General features: G+C 40.0%; 1 protein-coding gene across 1 annotated transcript; it reads left to right on the forward strand.

Moving 5' to 3' along the window:
• Nucleotides 1–253: 253 nt before the first annotated feature.
• LOC306764921 (C1q-related factor-like) lies at nucleotides 254–12,876 on the forward strand (the record flags this gene model as incomplete). The annotated part of the gene is made up of 2 exons (XM_079252220.1): nucleotides 254–961; nucleotides 12,697–12,876. The coding sequence occupies exons 1-2, from the start codon at nucleotides 344–346 to the stop codon at nucleotides 12,874–12,876; spliced, it is 798 nt and encodes a 265-aa protein (XP_079108346.1). The 5' UTR covers nucleotides 254–343.
• Nucleotides 12,877–13,570: the final 694 nt, after the last annotated feature.

Raw genomic sequence — 13,570 nt, forward strand, 5'->3', positions numbered from 1 at the left:
ACAAGTCACATTGTGTTTGTAAGTATGCGCTGAATGTCTCCCTGTGTATGCTCGGGTTTCCTTAAGTCTTTTTGTGTGTGTGTGAGTGACTGCTTGCCTACTTCAGTGTGACTGAGTGGAGCAGTGAGCTGTATCAAGTGTATGTGGGTCTCTGTCTCACCCTCACACACTTGCCGCTCCTCTTGCAACTCTTCCTGGGATCTTTTGGTCCCGTTCCTCGGTGGCAGACTCCCCACACCAAGCAGTCACCATTTCCGCCCCAGGGAGACCCACGCTGGCAGCGCAGCCCCTTCCCCGACTCAGCATCGGGAGGAAGACCCTGGTGGCGGCTGCTGTGGGGGTTATGCTGGTCCTGGTGCTGGTGGTGCTCATCCCTGTGCTTGTCAGCTCTGTGAGTACAGATGCCAGCCACTATGAGATGCTGGGTACCTGCCGGATGGTGTGTGACCCCTACCTGAACAAGGGAACTCCAGCCAGCAGCACAAGCTCCACTGGTCTTCAGGCGGAGGCAGAGGCATTGAGCGACCACAGCAATGTACTCCCACCGTCCACCTTGCTGCAGGGCCCGCAGGGGAAGCCTGGCAGGCCAGGCAAGCCCGGACCACCTGGACCTCCTGGACCACCTGGAGAACCAGGACCACCAGGACCAGCGGGGCCGCCTGGTGACAGAGGGGATCAAGGGAGGACTGGGATTTTGGGTATGGGCAGTAACGGAGCTATCAGCACAGCGACGTACAGCACAGTTCCACGGGTGGCCTTCTATGCAGGGCTTAAAAACCCCCATGAGGGCTATGAAATCCTAAAGTTTGACGACGTGGTCACCAACCTGGGCAACAACTATGACGGTATTTCGGGCAAGTTTATCTGCAGCATACCGGGCACATACTTCTTCATTTACCACGTTCTGATGAGAGGAGGGGATGGCACAAGTATGTGGGCAGACCTCTGCAAGAATGGCCAGGTTAGTACTTTAAAATTGTTTTGTAACTTTTGTGATTTGACCATATGCGCACCTGTCTCCGCTGCTGCGCGCGCTCCTCTTCCTCGCTGCTTCTTTTGGTTCTCTCGCTTCAAGGTACAAAAATAGGTTGTTTTTTTTTCTTTTCAAAATATCCCATTAAAAAGTGACACTGCGAGGGAAGGTGGGCATATGCCGCCTGCTTTCAAAACTCCGAGCGCACAGCGCGCCTGGAGGGAAAAGGTGTGCTGACTGGTTCCAGTGATGCGTCCTGACGGAGCCGCATGCCGAGATCCACAGGACGGGCATAGTCAGGGCTGGTCGCAAGGAGAAGAAGAAGCAGGTTTTTTTTTGTCTTTCTGATGTACTTTTTTGTTACCTTTGTTTCTTTTTTTCCCATCTGAATTTAAAAGCAGTGTGTGGAGAGTTGTCGGTCACGGTGTTTAAAAACGGGAAAACTGGAGCGGTGTTGAAAATGAAATCACGGGAGATGAAAGTGTTTTTAAACTGCAGTCATTTCACCATCTGTCATCAGCGATGTAAAGATCTGATCGTCTGCTTTTTGTTTCCAGTCGATCAGCTTATCTGTTTGCTGTAGGACATTATTGATACCGCACGCGCTGCTTTTATTAAGATTATAAATCAGTGTTTAAAACTGGACATAATTCTGGGACAAATTACTTTCCAGATGTAGGATGTTAGAATAAAATGGTTCTGCGCCGGACATCCTTGCTTTTCTACTCTTGCATTTAGCAGCTTTTACAGTCAACGCATCTCCGTGATCCCTCCGCGATTTCTTTGCTTCATTTTAATGCTGTCGTGCACCCTGGAGGTTCCTCTCCTAATGCGCGTGCCAGTTGTTTAGACTTTCATCCATCCGTCAAAATTCTGGATGTCAAAGTTGATATTTAAATTGCAAAAATACATTTTCTTTTTTTTAAAGTGAAAGTACATTTTACTGTACATTTATTGTAAACGTGCGCTGTTTCCTTTGTTTTCTCTGGCTGCTTTTATCCAGTTTGCAGATTATTCATTTCTTTTTATTTTCTCACGGTAGGCTATTTTACATTTCCTGCCAAACTTTTACTGTGAAAGCAAGGAACACAAACCCTAAACACTTCAACCACTTTAACCACTAAAAAAAAAAAAAATATGATGAAACCATGAAAATTTACAAGTGAAGTGGTGCCCCACCTTGCACTTCCAACAGAGCATCTCTTATGTGGTGTTTGGTGCTTCACAAGCTCAGCTACACTTTGTGTGTGTGTGTGTGTGTGTGTGTTTTTGCCAAAGTTGTCAAAATGAATCACACACACTGCGATCAGTGATATTGTAGGAAATGCTGCTGCTGACAGTCATTTCATCTTTTTCTGCACACAAACTGTTTCATCTCACTTAACACACAAGTCATGCAATAAATAGATAAACAAATATAATAATAATCTACACGTCAGGAGTTTGTGATTTGGAAATGCACACTTAATTTACAACTAAAAATGAAAGAGTCAGACAAGAACTTGAGATAGATGAAAGTTTTTTTTTTTTTTTTAAATCTTCAAGTAACATTTGGAGCCGTAAACTGGACTCGTGCTTGAAAATGATCTATTTAAATAGTCAACCATTACATTAACACAGAAACCTATTGGGGGCTTACATTACAAGTTCTAAGACTGTGATATATGAAGCTGAAATAACACTTGGCATTAGTGTGAACCTGCAGTCTTACCAATGCAGCCAAAGGTTAATTCTTTTCCCCTCACTAAATTCCAGCCTAGAATGAAATGGAGAGTTACAGCTTTCACATCCTATACATAATGTCTCACTCAACAGTAATGTTTATGGGTTGGTGTAAAAGCTTTGATATATAGAAGTGGAAGAAGAACATATGTTCCTATAAAATGCCTTCTGTTACAGCTTCATTGTGCCCTCAGGAGGAGGGTGTGGAGGTACTTAAGTTAGATGCACATGGTGTTCATCTCTGGAGACCAGTGTAATGTTTATAAAGTGGCAACTGAGTCTTCCTCTGTCCTATGCACAGCTTATGCATAAAGAAGCAGTCTTTCTCATGGTGTTTATTACAGCGTGTGCTTGTTGATGGAAAGGACCCCAGAGCCTTCGTTTGTGTAAATGACTGTGAATGGTTATAAATGTTGGTCCGACTTATGCTACATCACTGATGAGATATTGAGAATATAAGTAAAACTCCTACAGTCACACTTGTGCTTTCCTCAGCTCATTAAAGCTGCAAAAAGTTGGGACAGTGGAGGCCAGGGAATTGCAAACAATACTGGTATTTTATCATCTTTTGGCCTCAGTGAAGTGCTGTGTTTCCAGGCCCTAGCAGTGCTTTTTCACCCCAGTATGTGCTCCTCCCTCCTTTAAGGGTTTCTTATAAACTATAAGGAGCTTCAGTGTCTATAGGTTACTTTACTTGTCCTCCACTTCTTCCACTGCCCTTTTTTTTTCTGCTGGGAACAGTTCAGCAGAAAATCCAATGTCCCCAGAACCTTGACACTGCTCAAGCTAAGCTGGAACGTGAGCGTATTGTAAACAAACAAATAAAAAGTGTGTTTTCACCACACCAACTTCCTCCCCTAAGCACTTTTTTAAAACTCCAAATCTTCCAAACACGCTGAACTTGCTTCAATAAATCAATGAGCTGTTTTCACTGTTTTTTGACACATTTTGCGAGATGTGGCCGTGACAATGAAGGAAAAACTTAATGCACACAGTGGATGGGGGGGGGGGGGGGGGGGGGGGTTGGGTGGGGTGGGAGGGCAAAGAAGACATAGTTATTGTGCTATTGTGCCATCTTGTCTATTTAATTGTAATTAAAAAGCTTGAACCAGATCCAGGATATGTTTGCGCCTCTCGTCTCAGTTCCCTTCTTAATATTGTTATTAATCCGCAAAACCGTTTCAGAGTTAATTAAAAGCAATGACTTCAGCGTCAGTCTCTCAAGAGGACCATAGTGAATAATCACTCTGTCTCCTCCTTTAATAAGCTTCAACGTCCTTCGTGCACATGGCTCTTCCCTAGCAATTACCGCTGCAGTCTCCTCCTTACATACACACACATTCACACACTCGGATGTGTGCCCCCCCTCCCCCCCCCCCATAACCCACTGCCTCAACCCACCCCAACTGTGCACTGCCCTCCATCTCTCCTCTATGGTGTACACATGCTCACGTCTCTGAAGAGGTAAAAAAAAAGTTTTCACCTTAAAAAGACAAACTTCTTTTGACAAAACGGAACCAGAGAGAATGTGGACTGCGACGTCAAAGGATCGATCTGCTAATGCGCAGTGCCATCAGTATTGTTTATTGTTCTCAGGTGATGCATTGCACTGTTAGAGCTGCTCTCAGAGCTGCAAACTTTGCTCTGAGAAAAAAAGATTCTTTTCTCCTGTTAAGTTGGAGCCTCCAACTCAATCTGTTAGTTTCCTTATCTAGGCTTTTATGAATTGGCTTTCATTATGTTTTTTTTATCTTGTCTATAAAGCATCTTGAGATGGCGTTGCCGCGATTTGATGCTATATAAATAAAGTTGAATTGAACTGAATTGAAGTTAGCTCAGCTTAGGTTAGTCGCATGTCATTTCCTTGTCAGACCATTCATCTCAGTCCATCTCCCTCCAGGAAGTTTTTCAGCTCTGAAACACATTAAATGCAATGTTGTTTAGTCTGTTGCCCGATTTCCAGGCAAATCTTACACATTATATTTAGCATTTGCTGACATTTAACACAAAGGGCTGAGGTGTCTGGAGAGACTCAGATCTGTACGATTTGATTCCTGACATATTCTCTATAGAAAGATGTTAACAATAAAAAGTTATATAAATATATCCAGGAAGGTATAATTTTTTTTTTTTTTTTTTTTTTTTTTTTTTTAGATAAACAAGATAAAAGACAAATGTGCATGACCACTGCACTCCAGTTATCTACACAAGGATGCAGCAACACTTAGACTTGATTGATTTTAACATTCTGGTAATGTTCGGACCTACTATTCTTCATCATGGTGTGCCTTCAGCACTGAGAGGCCTTTGTATGTTTTCCTGGTGTAACAGAGAGACTCTGTCTGAAATAGACAGGCAGGGTTTGAGAAAGCCACCCTCAGTCCCTTAGCCTCTTTGCCTGCAGTATTGATCCCCTTAGGTGTGTGCGCATGTTTCCGCGTCTCGCTTTCCTTCTTCTGACAGACCTGTTTCTTCCAATGTTCTGTACATCATGGCACTTCTTCTATAATCAGCCTGAGAGGTAGTGGAGGCGGACCTTTGGCCTTGATCTCCTCTGTAATTGGACATTGGATTTGACACTCTGCCGAGTGGAACATTAGAGCTGGCCTAATTAGGTGCGAGGGCTATTAAATTAAGATTGGCTCACGTTGTTAGGAAATACCACACAGATTGGAAATGTCAAGATGACATCAGGCTGTCATCTGCAAGCAAGGCAAAGAAAATCCATCATTTATTGGTGAAGTTTCAAAACTTGTTTGAAAGCTGCCCACCACTTATCTGTTCAAAATCCACAGCAAAACCTTTCACATACATCGTCTCAAATACTCACAACTCAGCAGTGCGTGCACTTCCTGTGCTTGCACTTCATGCTTATGATGTATAATGTCTAATGTCTCACGTACCAAGAGACCAAAAACATACAGTTTAAAATAGGCTATGGACTGTCTCCGGAGACTGGATGACTCAAGAACACAATGATGTTGACTCACAAGGCTCCTTCATTATAATGAGTGCCATATGGGAGATAGACAAGTGCCCCTGGCCCTCTTATGTAAACATCTCTCTCCCCGTATCTCCCCATGCCCCTGACATTTAGACGTCTCCCCGAATTCAGGCTGCAGTGATAGGCTACCCACAATTACCATCGCCCTCTCCACATGACAACTTAAAGTCAATGGCTTCAAATGACTCACAGTTTGCTACATAACTTGTGCATTTAACACCTCCTGCCCCCCCGATCAGAATTAAAATGGGTGAAATATCAACAGACTCTAAGTGAGAGGACAAACGGTGTAATGTATGAAAAAGACGCAGCATAACTACACTGCAAAAACTGAAATCTAAGATTAAAAATCTTAAATTGAGTACACATGCTTATTTTTTTTTTAAAGGTAAGATAATTCTTAGTTTTTATGACAGAGAATTTCTCTTGTTTAAAGAGTATTTTTACTTGTTTTGGGAAGTCTTGACAAGCCAAATTTTCTTGTTCTGTTGGCAGATAATTGATCTTATTTTAAGCAACATTTACCTAATTTTTGCATATTTTTTTCTTGTTTTTTTTAAGGCTGAGTTTTTGCAGTGTAAACTGACTGCCTCATTTCAGCCAACACTCAGAATCTTAGCGTCTGGGTATCTCCAAGGATGTAAACGGGAAAAATGGGTTTGTGTGAACAAAGGTTTGGAATGAAAGAAAAGAGAAGTTTTTAGAGAGTGCTACGGGCAGCGGTCGGGGTTCCTGTCGGTGCTGCTGGCAGACAGACTCAGTAATTAAGTGAGTCTGATGAGACAGACAGAGGAAAGAAAAGAAGGGGCTGGATTGCAGGTCAAAGTTGATGCCTTCTTCTTACTTCTTTCAGAAATAGCTGCCTCCAGCACTCACGTTCAGCACTTGGGAGGTTTGGATCCAGCATTAGCGATAAACCAACAAAGCAATGTTGGATGTTACACACACTTTAGAGTAAGCCAGCTGTTTAAAAGTGCAAAGTTTGTGGAGCAAAGCGACTTTTTCCAAAGCGGGCTGTGCAGGTACAAAGAGAACAGCTGCTGAAATTAATTCCAGAGACCTTTTTCTACTCTCATCTGACAGATGGCAAATCTCCTGTTGCCATCTCATTTCTCTTATCATGTTTTCACTTATGTTCCTCCCACAAATGAACCTGTAACACATGCTGCTTTGTGACACAACAACTCTCTTGCACCCCATCAGTTTCTTGTTCTCATTACTTTGGAAAAATTGGACCCCTTGTGTCAGTGTGCGCGTCAAAATGCTTGTGAATGTACGGCTCGTCTCCCTGTATCAGTCTGTCACTATGCATGTCACTATGCATGTGTGTGTATGTGTGTGTGTTTGTAATGTTTGTGGCAGAGGGATGTTGGATCAGGCTCGATAAGGGAGGCAAGCCATCTAAGCTGCCATTAAGCATGCGGTTCACGGCTGGAATGTTCAAACACAATTAGATGGCAGTACACTTTGATTTAAAAAGGACCAATAGACTCGTTGATCCAAAATGGAGGCTCAACACCAAGTCAACAAATCCCTGTCAGAGAAGCCACAAGACATGTCCTTGTCACTGAGACAAAGCCTTTTGTAAAATAACTGTCCCAGTGAGATGTTTTAGACTCCTCCTGCAGCTGCCACAACAGATAAAGCAGAAAATTGTCAGGATTTTCATGAGGAGAGATGTAAAAAGTGTGTATAATTAATGCCATCCAGCCAACATACCATTCTGCACGAAGTAGCTGTTGAATGGAAATAATGAGTTAAGCCTTTTAAAATGTAATGTTGATTGAATGTGAAGCCTCGTAGGATTGAAGATGAGTGGCAGTTTCTTATACTGTGCCATGAATTCCTCTCATTCCTCTCATATTCGTCACATGAATGCCTAATTCTTCACAAGTCACATTTATATTTGTACAAAGACAGTGCACAAGTCAGGAAAAGTAAATAGAATCCACACTGGATGACAATAAGTATGTATTATCTATTAAGCCTAAGCACAGTCTTCACTTAGAATATTATTCAATCAAGGCCATCACGCTGACGATATGACAGAAGCAAACACGCACGAGCAGCCACAAGGAAGACAACAACGCTGACACCTCATTTACCATCGTTGGAGCAGGCGCCTACAGCCTCACGCTTTGTTTGTCCTGTCAGACTTCCTCTACATATTCTGTGTCAAGGTCATGCACTGCCAGTTGGCTGTTTGTCGTTCTCATCACTGGCTACATATCAGCCATACCCCGCATTTGAACCTTCAGCTTATATCTCTAACAAGTTCCTTGTGTGCAGAGGAAGAGGGGGGGGCGGTAGAAGGAAAGGAAAATAACAGCTCCAATAGGAACTCCCTTATTATTATTTCAAAAATAGTGAGAGATTTTTATTCATGCATGCGTATTACTGAAAGTAGCGAAGGAGCCCTCGACTGTGGCAGTTAGTCTCAGAAGGGCATGGAAACCATTAGAGCAAAGAAACAAAACAAAACAATATCAATGTGGGAGAACTGGAAGGGTTTCAGGATTTCATGGAAGTTTGCTTTTCCTCTCTCCGCCTGAGGAAAGTTATATTTGTACCCTCCCTCTCCTACACAGGCAAAATTATAATAACAATAATAACAACAAAATTAAAACTCATTGGCTTGAAAATGTTGGAAATTTAGATTTATTTTTTCTTTTAAAAAAAACCCAATAAAGGGAATGACTATAAGACACATCTGTGACATTGCCAGAGGTTCCTTGGTTCTGTGTGCCTACCTGCAAAGCAAATATTTTGATAAAGTTTCATTAATATCCTAACTGACAAATCCTCCAGAGCCATCATCACCTGCTTCTCCTGCAGCTCAAGGCGCTAACCCTCTAATAAGATGATGTTGACTTTGCATGATCATGCCATATCATATCATATTAATATGCACTGGACGCTGGCATCTCAGAATCAGAGCGGGAGGCTTTGTTTGCTCATCGATATGAGCTGTGCTAGATTTAATCACGCGGATAAACAAAAAAAGAAATAGGACAATATTCTATATATCACCTCTGTATCTTAAAACCTCTCCCCAGAATTTTATTAGCCTGATAAGCCCTGAGAGCGCCAGCACTTTTCAGTGTGACAGCTCTACTTGTGTCCGGGGCACACTCTTAAAAAGTTTTGAGAAACCTTTGACTCTCTAACTTTCCCCAACACATCTGTCTCACTTGTTAATTATGAGGCAGAATCACACCTGCGCCGAGAGATTTGGTACATACAGTGAAGCTGTTCTCACAGTGAGGAAGGTCTTTAGGAGAGAAATGTCACTGCACATAAATAACTCGCTGCACAAACATTACTGAGGAGTTCCTCCCATGTTTCTTTTTCCTTATAATTCTACCTCACAGTTAAAATATTTTTTATTTTCGCTTTTCAAACTTTTTTTTTTTTTTTACATTCAGCTTTTACAAATGTATTTTCTTCTCTGTTTAATGAATTTGGTTAAAAGGGCTGTATTAGTGTCAACGCTGTACTTCTTTTCCCCACATTCAGTTCTGTGTGTTGGAGGTCATTTAAAAAGAAAATATGTGAAGCACCCAGAGATATGCAAGCCAGTAAACCCATATGAAAACTCCACAGAAATCCAGAATAAAGAAACACAAACCATTACTGGAAGAATGAAATTGTAAAAATAAACGAAATGGAGAGGAAAATCACAGTTGCAGCTCAGATTGGTAGAATAACCTGTAGAAACATTGGTGCTCAGAACACATGGTGCAACGCATTCTTACAGAAAATCAGTGCATGTGAACTTTCATGCATTATGAAGTTCTAAAAAAGAAAGAAATAGCACTCAAGTTGTGCAGATTTTGTATCCTACACGCATGCATTTGGAGGCAGAAATTCTTCCCTTTCAGTATTTTATTGGATCTAATAAAGTAAATTTGGTTGCCATTTGCAGCTTGAAAAAAACTGAATTTTAAAGTAGTAATTTCATAAAGACAGGTTTCTCATTTACTTATGGGTATTGAGTTCATAAAGGGTTTGGATTTGCTATTTTCATAAGACTGTCCATGCCTCTGCATATCCTCTGCACACGTTTGTGATTCTAGTAGACGGGTTTTATAAATCAGAGCTCAGCACCAACAACAAAAAAAATAGAAACATCTTACTTATTAAGAAAATCATACAACAGGATACATAAAGCAAATTAAAACACTTCACTTCATATTAAAAACAGCTCTGTTCTAGGCTCCAAGTTGGGTTTGAAAATTCATATTTTTCCTGCAGATTTCTGTCCTTAGTTCTTCTCCCCGCACATATGTCAGCAAAGCTGTTGTATGTAAATGAATTTGCAGGCTGCTAGCTGCTAGACATTTGTTATGATGCTTGTTGGTCAAACTAGTTGACAGTCACTCAAGGGGCCCCTAATTTAAGGCTTTGTACACCAAGGTAAGACAGGGCCAGGATGGACTTTAGAGTCCCCATAATGAGCCACAAGGAAAGTTTCCAAATGCATGTCAACTATTGATTTTGATTCAACCCTTACTGACCAGACTAAGTGACTAATAGGCTTATTTAACCACTGGCTTCTTTAAAGGATGTGCAACGCTTTCTTTTTCCTTCCCCGGAGAAAATAATGATCTTTTTGTTCAATTCTACTCAATTTAGCTTACAAATGATGCAGCTCTCTTTCTTAGTAATTGTTTAATAGCACCGGGATACCGTGCAAATTCAGCAGGTGGAAAGTGTAAAATGGTTTTGTTCTATACCAGCCAGCACACTGGAGTTGAAGCAGCTCTAGTTTATCTTTCTACAAACTCAAAAGATGATTAAAATAGTGAGATTGGTCACTCCATCTTATAATACAAACAGGTTTAACCCGAACCTTCTGCTCATTTCTACTTTGAGTCTTAATGCAAGATTTAGCTAATTTTTTAATTGTATCCAAACGATTTACAGTTTATATTTCACCCTCAATATATTTCAGTGTTTTGTTTTCATACATATTTTCAGCGTAACAGCCCTAAAATCCCCCCAATCAACAGCAGCTTCATGTAATTAGCAACTATGGATAATCACATTCAAACATTTACTCACTTTAAAATGCCATAAAAAATGTATCTCAGGACTTGTTAGAATGCTAAATAAAGGTATGTATGAACAGTGTAAAAAGAAAAAGAAAAACACTCAGCATGAGGGATGCTGAGGATGTCACAGTTCACTGTGCACAGACATCAGCTGACACTGATGTTCTGCCGGAGTTGCACTGCAGCCACATTAGTTTATTGTCTTCACTCTGATTTTCAACACTTATTGATGTTAAACTGGACTGAGTTCAAGTGGCACTGTTAGGCAGTCCTATTTCTTTGATTATCTGTATCTGTAGTGTAGAAGGTTGTCCTACAGCATCGCCCTCTGAGATTTAACTGGTATTGTTGATTAACTTCTGCATCGCATTATGATGAGTTCTCCAAACTTTTTTAAAAAAAAATTTTTTCACCAAGTTTCTCTGCTGTTTGCATTTGGACAAAAACTAGAAATAAACAAACTGTCTTTGTAAAACAGCAGCCTTGGATAAAACATTTAGCAGCTGTCGTTCCTATTATCTGCAGTACCACTTTGGTAGAATCAATTTATGCCACACATACACACAAATAAATGCGTGAAAAGGAAGCTGTCTTTCAGGACTCATGTGGTACTGAAGCTTTACTTTCCTCCCTCGAGAGAGACCATGTTTGTAACTGAGATCTTAATTACCCAGGACAGGTTATTAAGAAACTGCACCAAATGCCCTACAGTCAGACTAACACATCACACAAGCACTCACACACAAAGTGCGCTCAGGCACACAAAGACAAACACAGACAGAAATTCCTCTTTATTATTATGCAGACTTAATCCCATGATTCTTGTCACTCCTTGTTGTAAGCAGATATTTTTGCTTATCTAAAAGGGATCCCTGATGTATTTTTTCCTTTGTTTTTGTATTTCTCAGTAATTTCTTCCATGATGGTAAATCCAAACACCAACATTGCTGTTAAATATCAGAAACTTTTCCTTTTTGTGGATCTTTTGTTCCTGTTTTTCTAAGGTTAAATTTTTATTTGTTTTCTTTCTGTCGTGAAAGACCACTCACTGAGTTGAAACAACAAATCAGTTCAACAGAAAATGCCCACAGTTTATATATGTTTATATATGTTATTGTATATTATTCCATAAAATATATGTGTATACATACAGTTGTGCTCATATGTATTCATCCCCTATATATATATATATATATATATATATATATATATATATATATATATATATATATATATATATATATATATATATATATATATATATATATATATATATATATATATGTATACATATATATATATATATATATATATATATATATATATATATGTATACATATATATATATATATATATATATATATATATATATGTATACATATATATATATACATATATATATATATATATATATATATATATATATATATATATATATATATATATATATATATATATATATAATGAAATAATATACAAATAAGTTGGAATATAACATAATAATCCATAAATCTATAAATGTAGCTTTACTTTTGTAAAGATTTTTTCAAAGATTTTTATTACAGATTTAGAATATCTGTTACATTTTTGTTAAGAGTTCAGAGATGCAGTGAGGTCGTTTATAAAGTGCATTCTTATCATTTTGCTAACGACAACAGACATGTAATTGTTCCCAAGGCTACCTGTCCATCAAGGAAACTGCATAACATTTATGTCTAATACATCCCTAAAAGTAAAAAAAAAAAGAAGTGTATATTGTATAGGAGATCTCTAATGCAAATTCTGTTCGATAGAAAAAAATATGCTAAGTTCAGTACAAACTTGTCAGAAAAGGAGAATATCAGATTCAGAGCATTTACTTATTGAACTGAGCTAAAACGCTGTTATGTGTTACAGCTGACAAGCCCTCTCCATTCTCCCACATTTTTCTCCTGTGTCTACAGGTTCGTGCCAGTGCTATTGCCCAAGATGCCGACCAGAACTATGACTACGCCTCCAACAGTGTCATACTCCATCTAGATGCAGGCGACGAGGTTTACATCAAACTAGATGGTGGCAAAGCCCACGGAGGAAACAACAACAAGTACAGCACCTTCTCTGGCTTCATCCTGTACGCAGACTGAGAACAGACAGACACAGACACAGAGACCATCAGGCAGGAAGAGACTCTGAAAGAGTTGTATGACAGGGGGGAGGGTGTGTATGTGTTAAAAGCCGGAATGCTATCTAGTTTTCCTAATCCTCACCATCACCACGGACACCTCTGCTCCTATCCATCAGCCAAGACATCCAGGGTCTGCAGCCAAGCTTGGACGCAAAGCTCCTGAGGACGCACTGAGAGGGGCTGGCAGGTGTCGTGGGAGGAGTGGGATGTTAGATAGGCTGCTTTTTCTGCATTCCTTGCCACAATACTGACGCGTCAGAAGCTCCTCACTTTCAGTGTCGCTCTTTAACCCCGCTTCATTTCACAGAAATATTAACAAAAATGAAAACCCTGCAAAAGTGGATGATCTCACCTTGTCTCTCAACAGCGATCAGCTGTTCCCTCAGCCCACTGGACGGACTGAAACTTGTAGCGTTGTTCTGTGCAATTTAGATTGTGTTTTTATTTTGTAGACATGCATAATATCCAACACAAAAGATACTAAAAAGAAAAAAAAAAAAAAAAAAAGAATCTATGTCCCTTGTGAAGATATTCTGCTTGAATGAGAGATGTTATTTGTGATGCAGTTCACAGATCTAACAGCTGGACAAGACATATTTAAATCAAGACTTTCAGTATTTTATTGGAGTGGGTGTTTTCTTCATCCCTGGGTA

Source organism: Telmatherina bonti, assembly GCF_933228915.1.
Source record: "Telmatherina bonti genome assembly, chromosome: 14".
Taxonomy (NCBI): domain Eukaryota; kingdom Metazoa; phylum Chordata; class Actinopteri; order Atheriniformes; family Telmatherinidae; genus Telmatherina; species Telmatherina bonti.